General features: G+C 38.8%; 1 protein-coding gene across 5 annotated transcripts in view; it reads right to left on the reverse strand.

The window, feature by feature from the left end:
* Positions 1 to 17,012, reverse strand: part of SUGCT (succinyl-CoA:glutarate-CoA transferase) — a 338,027-nt gene that overhangs the window by 74,536 nt on the left and 246,479 nt on the right. The window contains exon 13 of one of the 5 annotated variants that reach the window (XM_087737850.1): positions 1,459 to 1,566. The exons of the other annotated variants lie outside the window; for them this stretch is intronic. Within the exon in view, the coding sequence (XP_087593976.1) occupies positions 1,543 to 1,566 (24 nt within the window). The 3' untranslated portion in view covers positions 1,459 to 1,542. Of the gene's footprint in view, positions 1 to 1,458; positions 1,567 to 17,012 lie in introns of those variants that run through there. 5 annotated transcript variants of the gene reach the window in all.

Consider the following 17,012-nt stretch of genomic DNA (forward strand, 5'->3'; position numbering starts at 1 on the left):
GGCGCGAGCTCTGCTCTTCCCTTGGCTCCATTTCCCCAGGGCTTCTTGCTTGTGCAAAACAGCCGGGGCTTGGAAGGGCTCCAGGCTCGCTGCACCATCCGCAGCTGCCACTTTGCAGCTCTCCCTGCCTGCAACCCAAGCGCAGGGCAGGCACGAGAGCGCTTTTCATGCATCACTGCCCAAGAAGCACAGCGGTGGAGCAAGTTTTGGAAGGCAGATGTATGCTCGTCATCAATATGCGTCATACTTTGGAAAATACCCCACGGTACCACACACCTCCTCTTCTTTCTTCTTCTTCTTCTTTGGTGTGGTTGGTCCTGATCCTCATCCTTCACGTTCTCACTCTTCAGGAAGCAGGGACTGCTTGGCCTGTGTTCCTGCTGCTACGTTCTGCAGCTCTGTGCCTTGCCTTTGCCAGGCTGCAAGGGAGGTTTCTTGAAGCTCAACGGAAGAGCGCATCAGCCTGCTCCTGGCTGCACATGCGCATTGTGTTAAGGCTTGTGAGCATCGGCTCTGAGACAGAGTCAGAAAAATACAAATAAAAACAATATCCTGTTTCCACTTGTGACCTTTGTGTGATGTGTCCTTGAAAGTGTTTTTGGAGCTGAAAAACCCCTGGCATTTTAGGCAAACAACAGTCTCATCGTTATTCGACACACGGTGAGCGCAGGAAATAGAATAGAATAGAATAGAATAGAATAGAATGGAACAGAACAGAACAGTTATGCTATGTTATGCCTAGAGTTATGGATGCCAAGCCATGCCCGAGGCCTGAGGGCTCCATCCAGGAGAGCAGCTTTCTGCAGTGCGGGTCCCAGGCTCATCCAGGAGACAGGGAGAGACGGGCACCCCTACAACATGGCTCAGGCAGGGACTTCAGTCGGCCCCAGGCCCAGCTGAGACACGTGCCCTGGGCCCTTGGCAGGAGACGGTGGGGCTGGGGTCCCAGGGGAGGCCGGTCCCAGCCACTGAGGCCTATGAGCGGGTCCAGGGCCCTGGCAGAAGTAGGCTTGCACTGCAGGGCCCTGGCAGAAGTAGGCTTGCACTGCTCACAGGCTCTCCTGGGGACATTGGTGGTTGGCCACTTTGGAGACCGAGTATTGGGCCAGATGGACCTTCTCTCTGAGGGAGTCCTGCTGTTCTCAGGCTCTTTTGGTTTTCCACGGGAAACAGTTCAGGGATTTCTAAAAATGAGTACAAGGAGCAAAACAATATCGCCAGGAAATGAACAGGTATTGCTCACCTCAAAAAGATTTGCAACCCTTTAGTTGAGGAGCATGTCCTGCTTCAGACTGAGGGCTTGATCTTTGAGCCTCGCCAGGGTCAGAGATGTGGGGTTTTGCCATCCTGTGGAAAGCCAGCTGAACCCGATGAACACAGAAGAATTTCCAAAACTGCACTTCACACTTGCTGTTTGCAAATTTGTGCAGGTGGTCCAGTTCTCTTGAGATGATCCACAGCTCTCACCCCCATCAAAGGTACGTGCCTCCTTCCCACAAGGTGACAGAGGCAATGCCTAGGCTAGGACACGGTTATGGGTATTCAGTGCCTTCTGCTGGTCCAGGGCTGGGAAGAAATGGCATCAGAGATTTCCTCAGCATGTACTGGTAGGGAAAGGAGGAGGTTAGGAAGAAGAGAAGGGAAGAAGCAGCAAAGAAGGGGGAAGGGGGAAGGGGGAAGGGAATAGTTCAGCTGGAAGGGACCTACAACGACCATCTAGTCCAACTGCCTGACCACTTCAGGGCTCACCACAAGTTAAAGCATGGCATTAAGGGTATTGTCCAAATACCTCTTAAACACTGAGAGGCATCAGGCATCGAGCACCCCTCTAGGAAACCCGTTCCAGGGTTTGACCACCCTCTCGGGAAAGAAAGGTTTCCTCATGTCAAGTCCAAACCTCCCCTGATGGATGCAGCTTTGAGCCATTCCCACACAATGTCCTGGCACTGGGTACCAGGGAGAAGAGCTCAGCACCTCCCTCTCCACGTCCCCTCCTCAGGAAGCTGCAGAGAGCCATGAGGTCGCCCCTCAGCCTCCTTCTCTCCAAACTAGACAAACCCCATGTCCTCAGCCGCTCCTGAGAGGACACACCTTCCAGCCCCTTCACCAGCTATGGTGCCCTCCTCTGGATGCATTCAAGTCATAGAAGAAATTACCATTTAATATATTTAAACAGTAGCAACAGCAATTGGAGATGGGGAGCAACAAGTTAGGGTGATGCACTGCTATGTAAAAACATGACAATTAAACAGGAAAAACGTAAACTTAGCACCATTTTAATTTCCTGCTACTAAGATCTACCTATGCTTAGACAGACAAAAATTTTAAAACTAAATTAATTTAAAACATTAGAAAATACACTGTATAGAACAACCATGGTTTTTCAGAAGACAGAATAATTTTTCAGTGATGTGATCCACCTCTAGTATCTAGGTTCTGTGATTATGTAAAAGCCCAATATCATATTATTTCCCGTAAGGATCAGGTCATGTCAGGGACCTACTGGAAATCCATTCCCATAAAACTTCTAGCTTATTTTACACATAAATAGATATAAATTGGCTTCAGTTAGACAGGCTTTTCTTTTTTCTTCAGAACTGAATCTATGCACCTGCAAATATTTTCTCACTCATCTAATACCACTATTTAGTTAAGATAAATAGAAAAAAAATATGCTTCTAATAGTTCCCCACCCTTTACTTCAGTCTTATATCTGAAGAAATATTATTTTGGAAGAGCTAAAAAGTTTTTCTTTGTGTTCGTGTATTACTTAGTTTCCTGAGGATACTACAGGTGCCAGTATTCGACCAAAAGCTGCTTTTTGAAAGACGACTACTGTTCACTGCACTCAGTCCATCCTCCAATTACAGGAAACCAGAAATGATCAAAACACAGTTGCCACATAAAATTAATTTACAGTTACTACTGATATGGACTGCAATGGAATATGTGACCTGGTGAGTTAGATAAGACGGTCAAAGAAAGGATTTCTCACTGAAAAATGACGTCACATTGTGGGATTTCTTGCTTTTGCCATGCATGTGTGGGATGATTTTGGAGCTTAACCTTATGACCCACGTTCACCTCAACTACCATTAGACGCTTGACTGAGGATCACAAGATGGTAAGCAAATTGCCCTCATTATACGCAACAGAGAGAGAGACACTTTCAGAAGGTGATTATGGCTCTGACATTTGACTATGATTATCATTACTATGATTATGGTATTACTCCATTAACCGAAAATGGAGTACCTCAAATGGAGTAAAAAATACTCAAAATGGAGTACCAGAAATGGACTACCTCAAAAATCTCACTTAAATGCTTAGTTTTAACTGAGATGTATTCAGGACTGTGTACATCAGTTCCTTATCTGTAAAATTTGGGAAATAATATTTCCACAATTTTTCAGAAGAATAAAAGGCACATGGGACACTGAGAGATACAGAAGGGACGTGGTGTTGGGCTAATTTCAGATCAGTGAACATAAGTCATTTGCCTTCTAATTTACAGCAGCAGAGGTGAGACAGGCTGCCAAGACGAATTTGCACTATATAATAAAATCCTCAGTACTGCTGAAATTCACTGTCACTGCTCCCATATATCTATTGACACAGATGTTCCTTATCAGTTCTTTCCTTTTTACACACAACAAAATATTCAAAGGCTTAGAGTCAATACTCTGTGGGTTGAAGGAAAAAGCAGTAATGCATTCAGAAAATGTGACCTGAATAAGTGGTAAGTGTATAAGGTATAAAAGGACAGCTCAGATGTATGTATAACCTAGTTTTCCCTTTCAGCACTGACAAATGCTCCATCTTTTTAGTCAAGCCTTTTTGCTTACAGGCAATTGACAGTTAGGGCCTGCCTGCATTCTCCCTTAATCCATCAACACATACTCGAAGAGAGAAGAAATACTCCATCTCCAGAACAAATCTGGAGTTTTTTCAAGTAGGGCTCATGGAGATAGCTTACTTATTTGTCTTGCATAAACACATCAGTCAAGAAGGGAACATCAAAGACAGCAGAGTTGTCATAAATTTGATGTTTGCTTTTTTGTTATTATTATTGCTCAGCTATTGAAGGCAATGAAGTCTTTGCTGAACTTCATGAAGGTAAACTATGCTAAGCTAGGACAATTTTCAAATTTAAGGAACATGGTACCACAAAAAAATAATAAAAACGTTCCACATATGTAACTGATACCCAAATGTAGCTACAAGGTATTTAGCTTATATTTTCCTTGTGTTTGATTACTAAATTGTAGGTGCCTAATTTTGATTGCAGCTTATTACGGGAGAAAAGCAAATGAGGTAGGAATCCAATCTCCTCTCTCTGAGGTAGATCCACAACGTGAACCAAAACATGGTAAATGGAGATTTGCTTCAAAAGCTCTAAAACGCTGAAGTAAATGCACCCTCGGTTGCTTAAAGGTTCACTGTAATTAAGTAGGAATAATTTTACAAAGAGAAGTATGTAACTGAGGACCTGGACCTGGAGCTGTGCAATGTAACCTGGGGTTGTATGTTGATTAGCTATCAAGACAACAGATCCTGCTTCCACTGACGCAAACAGGAGTCAGAGCAAAACTCAAAACGTGCTGGGCTACTGCTGTTCAGTCAGGTTTTGCATTTTAGCCTGTTAACGATGAATCCCAGATGGACATTCATAGTTTTTTCTTGGAAAACTGGAGTGGTAAATACATTTTGTTCATTATCATTTATCTATTTAGGTATAAGTTCTAAGTGACAGGCTAAAGACATCGTTCAGGCATGCAGAATGTTCTCTCTACTGCTAGGTTAGTGATGTTAGACTAACGTCATTCTGCCGTTGAAGCTAGCTGCCTGAATCTTTCTCTTGAAGTACTCATACTTTTCCGTTTGCAAAAGCGGTCAGACTTTGGATCTCGTATTAAGTTCAAAAACAATTGGTCTTTCAAATTCCAATTAAAATAACATGCTTGGAAATACTTTAGTGCTTTAAAACCAGCTATTTCATCTTAGAAAATAAGTGTAATCACAGAATCGTTTGAGACTGCAAATAGAGAGAACCTCATCTTAGTCCAGTTCTTGTTCTCATAGTAAATTTCTGAGAGGAACCAATCTAAAGGCAAAAAGTGCTCTTTCTTCTTTTCACACCAGCAGAAACAGTAGTTTTATTTTTCAGATTTACAAAACAGTATTGGTTTTGATGGATTACGGTCCAGAAAAATGTTATTGCTATATTTTGAAATTAGGTGTTTATATAGTAAAACACACAACACACAATAGTTCATCAACCTCATATTACTGTGCAGTACTGAGATGTCTTTAGAAGTATATTTTTCTTCTTTTGCTAATTAATGACAAGATTTTTAAATGAATTTGAGAACAACATGAAAACCATATGTTAAAATTTGACAGTTGTGATCAAATGACAATAGAGATCTGTTAGTTCTCCCTTTAACTTTGTAAATATGCGTTAAAAATGCTTCCCAAAATCATCACAAGGATTAACAAAACAGTCTAACACATGGAAAGACAAAAGTCTAGAAAACAGCAATTGACAGCAATAGTGTTATCAAGGAAGAAAAAAAATACAGACAAAGGACTTAAGTTATATCTCAAAAATTCAATAGCATAATTCACATTTATTAATTAAAAAAAAGGTTCCAATCAACAATTTAAACCAAATTCTCTATCCCTCTTAGATTTAACTTCCATTTATGGTGACACTGAATGGAAGTTCCAGAATTTGATCTTCTATTTTTAACATTTCTCTTAATCTTTGAATATCACTAGAGAAACCCTAAATGCTTCACAATCCTATCTTCTGCTTCTTTGCACTGACATCTCAGAGTAAGAATTCTTTTTAGTTTTACTTGATGATGATGGAAGAATCTTCCTCCTAACTGTCACTACAGATCGACAGCACATACAGCATTAGGAGCATGGTCCTCATGGCACGAAGGCCATAGCTAAACTTTTTAGTGGAGCCACAGTCTCATTTTAAACTCTGGTCAGAATGAAAGACAAACATGAGAGTTGTTTTCTCATCAGGATGTGCTGGCAATCTGAGCAGAAGACCTCAACTCCATCACATTTAAATATACTTGTTGATTAATGGGTTCTAGCAGACATAAAATTGTTTCTGGAATGCTCCTAAAAATTTCCTGAGACTTTTCCCTTACACACTTAATTGTTTTTACTTGTATGCAGAGTTTCAGGTATGTAGTTTTATGTACAATGTATTTTAAAGTTTCATTTAAGCCTTGAAAAAGGATTAGTAGAGCCATCATTCTGAGAAAAATAGTAGCTGTTCCCTCAGCCATCTGAGGGGTCAATAAAATGTCTGTGCTGTTCTGCAGTACTGAAATTATGAGGTTGACTGCCAGTAGTGGCACTCTCTGAGGGACAGAATGAGGATCTAGAGGAAGGGCAGATGTCCCCATGACTCCTGCTTGCTAATGCCTGCCGGTAGTTAGTTTTATGCATTAGCATGCTAAGGTCATGAAGAAAGTCTATGGTTGTTCCAGGAATGTTTTTCTCTTAGAGAAGAAGTCTCCAATGACATAAATCAGAAAAGAAAAAATCTGAAATTATTTGAACAATATGCAATGAATACATTATTTCTAAAACTGGTGACATTCAAGTATTCTATAAGCAAAAGCCCCAAATCAAGGCTTCTCTTCTTGCCCTAGATCAATCTAACTAAAATGAGTACTTATCAAATCACACTGCTTTGCCTACTTGCTTCTCTACTTAAGCTAATTTCACTATGGAGAAAGAAAATCCTAATGGAATTTTTGAAGCTCCACGAGTAGAGAATGTACATACATGCCTTTTAACACTTTTCATTGCCATACACTCCTGTCAATTTGCCTGTAATTCAGCTTGTTTAGGAAGGACAGTACTTGTGCTAATGTGGCCTAACTAATAACAGCCAGAGATAACTCTGCTATTTTAGTTCTATGAATTGTTGCAAGGTTCTTTAAAGCACTGAGGAGAGGTTTGAATGGGGGGACTAGGAAAGGAGTAAAAAAATGAAGCAGGCACATGGTTTTCATTTGGGGGGAGGGAGTCTGTTATGAAATTTACTTGACTGCTGCAGGCAATATTGGAGGATTAAATGGAAACTGGCTGAACCTTAGCTTCCAGTTTATAAAGAGCATTCACTCTATAAAGTTTCCTTATAGCACCTTTTTACATAATGAGCTTTAACTAAATTCTGTCAGCACAGAACGTGGTTCATATGGTTTAAGATCTGTCTTACTTCACGAATTCAGAAGCTTTTCCTTTCAAAGGCAGAGAAGCAGCTTTAAAGGAGGGCTTGAGTCTTGAAGTGGTGGAAGATGTTGTACCTTTCCCATGTCTCATGCTTTCAGCTACAGACTTGAACAAATCTACAGCAGGATGTCAATCTTGTCAGCTGCAATGACCTTTTACCTGATTATTCATATGCTATTGTACCTAACCCTCAGTCCCTTCAGAAAGTGAATTTTCCTGGCAGTACTATGGTAAGAAAAGCAGGAAAGACAAATATATAACCCGATGTCATTTATATTTCATTTTCTTCATTTTTAATTTGTTTTATTTCCGTTCTGGGCTCAGAACAATTTTGTCTATAATGGTCCTTTCTGAAATCTACTTGACTCATCAAGGTGCCATTCTAAGCAGACACATCTCTGTTGCCTTTCTAAGTAGACACAAAAGCTTAAGAGACTTAATCGTTCAAACACTTCTAAGAATGTAAGTAGCTTTATCAGTGCACAATGTTCCTGGGAACTTGAAGCAGTTATGCTACTTGCATGTGCAATTGGAACTGAGCTTGTATTTTCAGAACATACATTTTAAAATCAGCAGAGTTAAATTCTATTTCTTCTAACCAGGAATTGTGGAGATTTTGAAGTCTTCTAGAAGTAAAGGAGTGTTTTTAACAATGTTACCCTTCTGCAAATAGTTCCTTTTTCAAACCATAGTTCAAGCCCAAAGGATAAAAAGAATGAATTCTGGGGTCAAAGGAAGTGTTCGTTTCAATTGGAAACTAAGTACTGATATTCATGTTCTGATAAAGTATAAATGAACCTGGTCTCAAAATGTTACTTTGAGATGATAGATCAAAAAAGTTCTAAACTGTCCCATTCTAAATGGATGCAAAGAAATACTGTGCTTAATTTTTCTTTTTCAGATGAATCTATTTAAAGAATTACCAAACAGTTCAGGTTGAAAAATACCATCATCTGGCAAATCAACTGTTCAATTGAACTTTTCAAAGAACTCTCCTTGTAAGTACTATTCAAATGAAAACACTGACATACTTTATAACATTAGGTACTTAATGTCATTTGATTAACAAATCTATGAACATCTTTACAAAAGTAAGGAAAGACTATAGTAAGGTAAAATATAGACAAATGTATCGTGCTAAATTTGATCCATATTTAATCAATGCAGAAGTCAGAATGCAGCAGAAATTAGAACTCTATTTGGACAAAGGTGTTGCAACAATGCAAACAGGTGATAGCGAAAACGGAATCAGCCAAGGAACGTTATAATGACACATGTATTCTTCTTTTGTTTGTTTGTAATTTTGCAGCCAGAATTATCTCCTTGAACTCCATCACACAATTAATGTATCTGGCATACTAACTCAGCAAAGAGGGAAAGAATCAATTTTACAAGTGTAATATAAAATGTGATATTTATACTGTTTTCCGGTAGTAATCAGCACTGTCTGATGTGCAAGTAATTTGTTGAATGCCAAAGACACTCATGTCTGGCTAACAGTTGTTGGCTGATTTTGCTGAAAGCTGTGTGTCGGAACAGGAATCTGTTTGCGGTAAAACGGTTCGTGCAGGAAGGTAGGCAGCCTGCTTCCCCATACTGCACTAATGATACCTCTTCACAGCAACCACATTTTCCATTTTGGACCCCTGCTCTAAGAAGTCCTAAAATCTCTACTAAGGCAACATAGGGGGAAGAGGGTATATCCCCTCCTCAAAGTCTCAGTTCCCAAATTCATAAATTAACCAAAGTGAAAACAAGATGAAAATCACTCTTGCAGCTAAATTAATAATTGTTTATTTTAAGCAAACTAATAATCATATTTTGTCTTTCTTGCCCAAAGATCTCAATATTCTTTGCATTAGATAAGCAAGCCTCAGATAATGTAAGTATTCCCTTTTTCAAATATTTCTATTGGGTTATGAAGAGACAGTGAAATGAAGGGATATGAAAGAGAAGAGTAAGCTGACGTGTAATGCTTTACAGAAATCCTGGGAAAGAGCTATGGCACTAGCTGAATCACAGCTGCCTCCTGACAGTCCTTTAACTGGGGTGGTGGGTCAGCACGCAGGATGAAAAAAGATGAGCCTGACCTCTTCCCAGCTCAACTCCGCCTACTGAACTTGAAAGAAGGGAAGTACCAGTCACAAACTCACTAATCCCCTTCTCTGCCTCTTTCCTCCGATGATCAACCTATAACAGTGATGAAGGGAACACTAAAGTAACCATCCTGGTAGGGGAGCTGCTTTATACCCTGCAAGAATGCCCCTGGAGTGTACTGCAATCCAGCCCTCAGCTCCACGCCAGAGGCCACACAGGAACTGTACAGCACAAGCTGGGAATGACCCCAGGTTTCCCAGTACAGAGACCTAACTCTTGATCCTAAGACTATCCCTTCTTCTTCCTTAATCCTTTATTTTATTTTCAGTAACATGATAGATCCTAATCCACTTTGTAACCCCATTAGTGCTGCATGCCAGTCCCTTGTCCATCTGCAGCAGACTGCCCTGCAGTCCTGAAACCACTTCAGATGGCACTTTTTCAAGCCACGCTAATCAAAATGAAATATCTCTCAATTAATTATCCCTCTACAACCTGCATTCCAATCCCACTCCATAATTGACAATTACTTGCCCATTCTTCCTCACAAAGCCTGGAATAAATTGGATAATTTTAGCATTTGTTTTACTTTGACTGTTCCTAAATTTAACGTGGGAAACTCTTTGCACCCACTCCCCCTTCCTGTTTTGGTAAAACAAGTTAGTTAGAACCCATGTCTTCACAATTAAATTTTCAACAACACGTCGGGAAGGTCACTGCTTCAGCTGCTTATTGATCTCATTATTACAAAAAGCATGCAGTTAGGGCTATGTCTGGCCCTTTATCATGCTTTTTCTCATGATTTTAAAATTTACTAAACAACCTATTCAAAATATCATATTTAATACAAAAATTACATATTAAGGCCTCCTCTCCAATTTCTTCCAGACCAACATGTTGCAAAGTATTTCCAAGTTCATATTAAACACACATGAGAACATTTGCACTTATGATTAGGAATCAGCTCTTGACCTTCTAAACTTGTATTGTTCCCTGATGAACACTCTGGTTCTAATTCCCCAGAAGGCCATGACCTGCTGTGTATCCAAGGTCAATTAAAATTAAGTCCTTAAAGCTTTTTCATATGAATTCTAACATGTTTTCTAAGAATTATAGGCTCAAATTTAACCCTCTGCTGTATAAGATTTTTCCAATACGAGTTTCTGGTTATTCCGAGCAGCTGAGTGTGCTGCATTTTCTATCATTCATTCCCTGCACAAAACAGCCCTTCTGGTTTATCACCTTCTCCTTCATCACTCTCTCCTGGAATCACAAGAATGAGAAGCGTTAGAAATCTGGTCAGCCATCAAGGCCATTTGCTTACTTAGGCCCATCTGTTTCTTACAGAACTGTTCACGCTGAAGTTTTCCCAATTTCGTTTCAGTCTCCTATGGTTTCATTCACAGGGTAACGGGCGATATTCAACAGCTCTTCTCTTTGTATTCAATCTACATTTTCCCTTTCAAAACCTACTGTCATGACCCACGACCATCTCCCATCTCACTTACACTGCCTCTGCCCAATGAGTTTTGCTTCTCCTGTGCAACGTCCCTATTCACACAACCCAAGATGACAAATAATGCAGGAGAAAGTAAGACAAAGAAAAGATAAATAAGGCAAATTATGAAAAACAAAAGACAAATAAGGCACTAGAGAGCCTCTAGCTGGGTGACTTCAGACGATATCAAGGGAAGGGAAAAAAACCCACAGGTAGAATTCAGAATTCAGACCAGAATCAGCAAACACAGCCAAGAGAGGACTGCCAGAGCTGGCGTAAATGGCGCAGTTGGGAAATGCACAGGTGATTAGAAAGGAAAATAGTCAGAGGACGCTGGGAATGGGCTGTGAGTCTTGAAGAGAGACAGCTGGAGCTGAGAGCTGCAGAAAGAGGGTGTGTAAGGCAGAGCTAACAGAGAGCAGTGAAGAGGTGATAGCTTGGATGATTCCTGTCAAATAGCAGGACAGTGGCATGATAAAAAAGTCTCTGCTGAGCACCCACGTGGAACAGTCAGCCAGCTGAAGCTCAATTGGAAATGCTATCGACCCCATTTGACAAACTAGAGGACTGGAACAAAAGAGATTTCTATCATCCTAGTGAGATTCAAAGGCAGAAACACTTCCTCGGATTATAACATGCTCTCAGAATAACAATGAAGAACATGGAACGGTAATTATTACATGCAGCAGGATTTGGAAAGAGGCAATATCTTTTATTAGCTCAACTGATATATCTAGAAAAAACAGACAAGCTCACAAGCACGTAAGGCCTTTTTTCAGATTTTAATTATTAGATCTTTTAATCGGTTTATGAATATTTTAGTAGAACATTCTTTTCAGTATTACATCTATTATTTAAAAGAAGGCTCCTAGCTTGATAGAAGTGTTATTTGACTCATCCTCTTTGTAGGTTTTGGTTCACATAGTGACATCACAGAAGCTGACCAGAAAGTGCCACAGACTTCAATGAGGTTAAAACTTAACCACTGGCCTGACATACTTTTAAACTAAATTTTTTATTTGTATATGGATTTTTCAGCTCACTCAGAGATTTTTCAAAAAACATCTTTTGAGTTAAGCTTATTCTGGGCTAACTAATCATCCAGAAAAGCAGCCAGGATAGCTTTTCACAAAGTGAAATCAAGAGAACAAAGAAGATAAGCAGGAACACTATATATTTATCAGTATATTAAATACCGTATTTTACTTGTAGTGCACTTCAGTACCAGGGATTTAATAAGCTAGTATGTTAATAAGCTAGTACCTTGAGTACTAGGATTTAGGAGCTTTTTTAATCTGTAAATTAATAACACGGGATTAAGGAGAATCTTACTGTGCTGTCGCATTGCAAGTTTGTTACAAGTCAGGCTGGCAATAACATTCCTGATATTCAGGAATGTCTGTACATACTCAGCTGGCATGCAGGTGTTCGGCTAATAAAACAAAAATAGAAATTTGACAGTTAGGCAGAAAGTTACCAGGTGTTTCTAAGGAATAATTAGGAGAAGAAAGGAGAAAGATGCACCGATATAGGTAAAAAGAAACACCTATCATCTTTGCTTGCCTAGTGTTTTGAAAGTTTACGTGGTAAGAAGAATTCCTCTTTACATTTAAAAAAACAAACAAGACACTATTTGCAGCATATTTTATACAATTTTAGGGAAAAGAACATAGGAGACCCTTATAAAACATATAAAAAATAACCGTAGAACTGCAGCACTATAAGGCGAGTAATTTTAAAGATGGGCAATTGAGATGGACGGAAGTTAATGGTTCAGTTTGAAATGTGCTGAGTAATGAAGACTTCAGTTGCTTTAGATATTCAGCCATGGTAACCACAAGACCAGTAGTGATTAATTCAAGTTTTCTTGGTAAATTGGGAAGCAAGTTTAATAAAACCCAGGGTTGAAATCTGATCTCATTTATACTCACACAACACTGGAATAACCCACCTGACATCTCTGAACTTACCCTAGACTAGCAAAAAACCCTATATCTCCACGTTTCTAAGTCCCAAATTTGCTCCAAGTACAATTTGCAAGGGTATAAAGTATTTATGCAGTAGGTTCACCAAGAAGATCTGTACAGTTTGTATCTATGGCCCCCCAAGCACTTCTGCTGTTTCAGTAACTCTGCCTTTATCAGTCTCATCAAAGCTGCTGTCCAGCATGAGGTTGCTAGCAGTTATAATGAAGTGATGATGCTGTAGATTTCCTTATAGCTAAAGATTTTCCACTGCTAGGCAGGTGACTGCAATTTCCATCACATCAGGACAATTACTTTTAAGAATGGAAGGAACCTTTGCCCTCCCTCCTTTTCCTCTACCACTCCCAGCTTAGGTTGCACATCACGATCCACAGACTTTCAGAGAATACTTTGCTTGTGATTCTCAACATAACCAGTATGACAGGAAATTGAACTGCAAGACAGAAAAGTATTTTTTAAAGGAAACTCTCTTTGAAAACCTAAGCCTGGGAAACAGATCATGGAAAATACTGCGAATAAGCTCTCGATTTTACCTGTTGAACAGGGAGATGATACTATGGGTCCCTGTAAAATAGGTTTTCAGGAACAATCCTTAAAGCATGTAAAAAAAATTAGGGTTTCATTTAGTACAAGAAAAAGTTGAGAAGCAGATTTTAATTTGTGCACACTGCAAATCTCCAGAATACCACAATGTTTTCATTCTTATGGCAAACTGAAAACATACAGAAGAATTCTCTTTTATATTGTGACCTCCCTAAGCAAAAACTTGAAAGAGCAAATCCATAACTAAAATCATTTCCCTCACAAAGAAGAAAACGAAGTCGAACTGGGAAGGCATAGGAATCCAAACTCGTGCCAGGCACACAAAAGTTCAGACTATCAGCTATAACTATTGTTATAATTCCATCTTTTTTAGTTGACTTATTGAATCACATCAAGACTTCAAGAATTATAATGTTGGCTAGCCAAGAATGGTTAGAACAAATACGGTATCATTCATCCGCACTGTTTTCATATCCTGTACTAAAGAAAAGGAATTACAACAGCTTACATTAGTGTAAGGGATATGTAAAGGACAATGCAGCTTTGCAAAATATGAACATTACTGCATGGTAATACTGCAAAAGCATTTACAGCTTCAATTAACTGTTATCATTGCCTGACTCTACATCATTTATTTGTATTATATTTTCTTTATAGGCTAAATACAACACCTAAATTGCAGAGCACAGTAACCTGGCAAAAGAATGTAATAATATCTTCAGAATCAGTCTACACTAATGATTTTTTTTGGAAGTCAACCTATAGCACAGTTAACTGACATTAGGTTATCACTGAGGTGGTGACAGAATCACTCCTACCTCAGCTGATGTGAGCACATATCTCCACACATCTCGTTGAGTAAATTACTTGCAGAATAATTTACTCTCATGTTGAGAACTTACACAAAACAAACAGAGGGGATCTCCCACTTAACTGAACAGCAAACAGGAGCTGCTAAGTTTAAGCTAAAATGTGGCTGTAATGCAAGACTGAGGTGAACGAGCACAAAGTGTCTACCCAATATGTGGCAAAAGTGATGGCCTCCGATTAATAACCAATGGGCATCAATGAACTTCAGGAAAACAGGCCATACTAGGAAAATGGTAGAGTAAGCTGTCACAGCAGAAATTACTTATTTTGAAGGATGGCTAAGTACATGTGGCTTACAGGAGAATATTAACTGCCCCATTTTCTCTCTCCCTTTAATGTACAACTCTATAGCATAATTAAGTTTAAAAATTGATCAAACATCTGGGAATACTGCTGGGCAGTAGCAGAAAATATTATTTTCTGTAAGTTAACTGCAATGTTTGAGTGATTCTTTGCAAACTGATTTAGCTCAGTGTTTCAGTAAAAGTAATTGTAGTACATGTATACAGTTTACATTTTCAAATCTGACTTAGAAAGTTGAGATATCCAAAATGTGGTGCCATAGCGGGGTCTAATTTCCAGAAAACAGTTCCTCAGCATTTTCTTAGGCTTTTTAACTGGAGTAGCCTACAAATGAGACATTGAGAATCATTATCATACTTTCATTTCTTTCTTTTTTTTTTTAAAGCTTTTTTTTTTTTTTATTGAGAGTGCCAATTCCTTTACTTTTATGACCCAACTGAGCAGGATGAAATTATAGAGAAATACATATACATACATACTACACACAGCGTATGGTTCTGAAGTAACCAAGTTCAGCCATTTTAGAAAGGGAAAACTCTCCAAGTATACCAAGACCATGTAAAATGACAATCTTTAACACTGTTCTCAGAACAGACGAGACTTCTTTTTCTACATGTTAATCAAAAATTCTCAACAGAAACTCAGTGTATCTTCCTACCAACCACTGAGTCAATCCTACTTCAATTTAAAACTGTAACCTCATAAAGTTACACTTTTAAAACTGTGTAAGATTCTGGATCCTGGAAGTCAACAGCAAAATCTCCAATTACTTCAACAAAGTCAGGTTTTCACCTTCATATTTACTTAATACTATTACATGCTGCATTTCTACAGGGTTGTACTTCTGATACATCTACTAAGACCTGCTTGTTAAACATACTTCACTTATTAAAACAGCAATTAGAAGAACATAAGATTACTACATCTTGGACTGAAATTCTCCTTCCTGTTTTATGTCTAGGTTTTGTGTTTGTGTAGTTAGTGAATGCTTGAGCTATTTAGGAGGTTTTACGGCTCAACAGAGCGTATCAGCTCCTCTGACATTAGAAAGGAATAAAATGTTTCTTCTTTATGTGGCAACTCTGTTTAATTCGTTATGAATCTACTTTAAAAATGACTTGAATCCCGTTTTCCTGGAAAGTGATCAATCAGACGATGCGACAGATTTTAAAACCAATGTTTGCCTACAGGCTGAAATGAAAGCAAAAGGCCGAATGGCTTTGCCTGCACCAAGAGAACATTTAAAAGTTGTTTTGTTTTGTTTTTTATGAAGGTGGTAATGTTTGAACAATGGTTGGAGGACATTAATAGCATCTTTTTTACAATGGAACTCCCACAACTGTGAAGATTAAAATCATGTGAAGTATATGTCAAACAGGGACTACAATAATGAACACTAAAGCTGAAGCCAGTAAAATACAAATCCTCAAAACTGGGATCCTTTTTGAAGGATGGGGGACATAGGAAGTGGTGTTTTGGTAAATCAGAAATTCTCACTCCAACAGTAATCCATTCCTTGAAGCACGTATATAAGAAAGCATAACAGAAAGAGTCCTACCAGCACGTGCCAGAACAAGTCCTTTAGAAGATTCAAACCCATTTCCTCAGAAAGCAATAAAAAATTTGCTATTGTGTTGAGGTAGATAATGTTTACTGAGCTCTGTTCCCAGCTTTTACTTCTTATTCAAGCAAACTTCCACTGAAGGCGATTATAAAGCACATGTGAGAAAATAACTCAGGTACTGACTTCAGACCTAACCTTTTGGAAAAATGATTCAGGATCCCTGACTCAGTATAATGACAAAACATTACTTGAATAGGATCCTAATCTTATTCTTGGTCCTTTCAGTTTTCAAATATGATGATAGCATTGCAAGCATAATTTTAATCTGTGATGAGTCTTTTTTATACTGTGACACAATAATATTTTATAATGCTGGGAAAAATTTAATACTGCTTTTATATTTGTCCTTAAGTGGGTTATTCAATAGCACAATAATAGTAGCACAATAATATCATAATTTTGTCATCATGACTAATGGTGCGATCAATTAAAAACATCTGTGGTCATAAAATACAGATAATGATAGACGCAAATTCCCTTGCCTTGAGTTGTCAACTCTTCATCTTGCCAAATCTCTTCTCCCTTGCACATGGGGTTGGCATAGCACAGTAGCAGTAGTGAAGCGTTAACTTTGTACTAGATAATCATCAGCTGCCATGATGGGGGTTACCAGATGTAAAGCACTACTAGTACAAGAAGCTATAAGAAACCAACTTTTATCAGCTCTATTTGCTTTGACACATGCAAGATGTGAGAGCAAGATTAAAATGCCAGTACAATACAGGTCCCTTTGGTACAGCTTTCTGTGATTACAATGAAAATCCCAGTTGCCAATTGTTCCATTGATTAGAGAAAGCTACTACTGAAAACATGCTAGATTAAGTTA

Source organism: Nipponia nippon, unplaced genomic scaffold (assembly GCF_047370975.1).
Source record: "Nipponia nippon isolate SJK-2023a ecotype South Korea unplaced genomic scaffold, ASM4737097v1 scaffold_1, whole genome shotgun sequence".
NCBI classification, from domain to species: Eukaryota; Metazoa; Chordata; class Aves; order Pelecaniformes; family Threskiornithidae; genus Nipponia; species Nipponia nippon.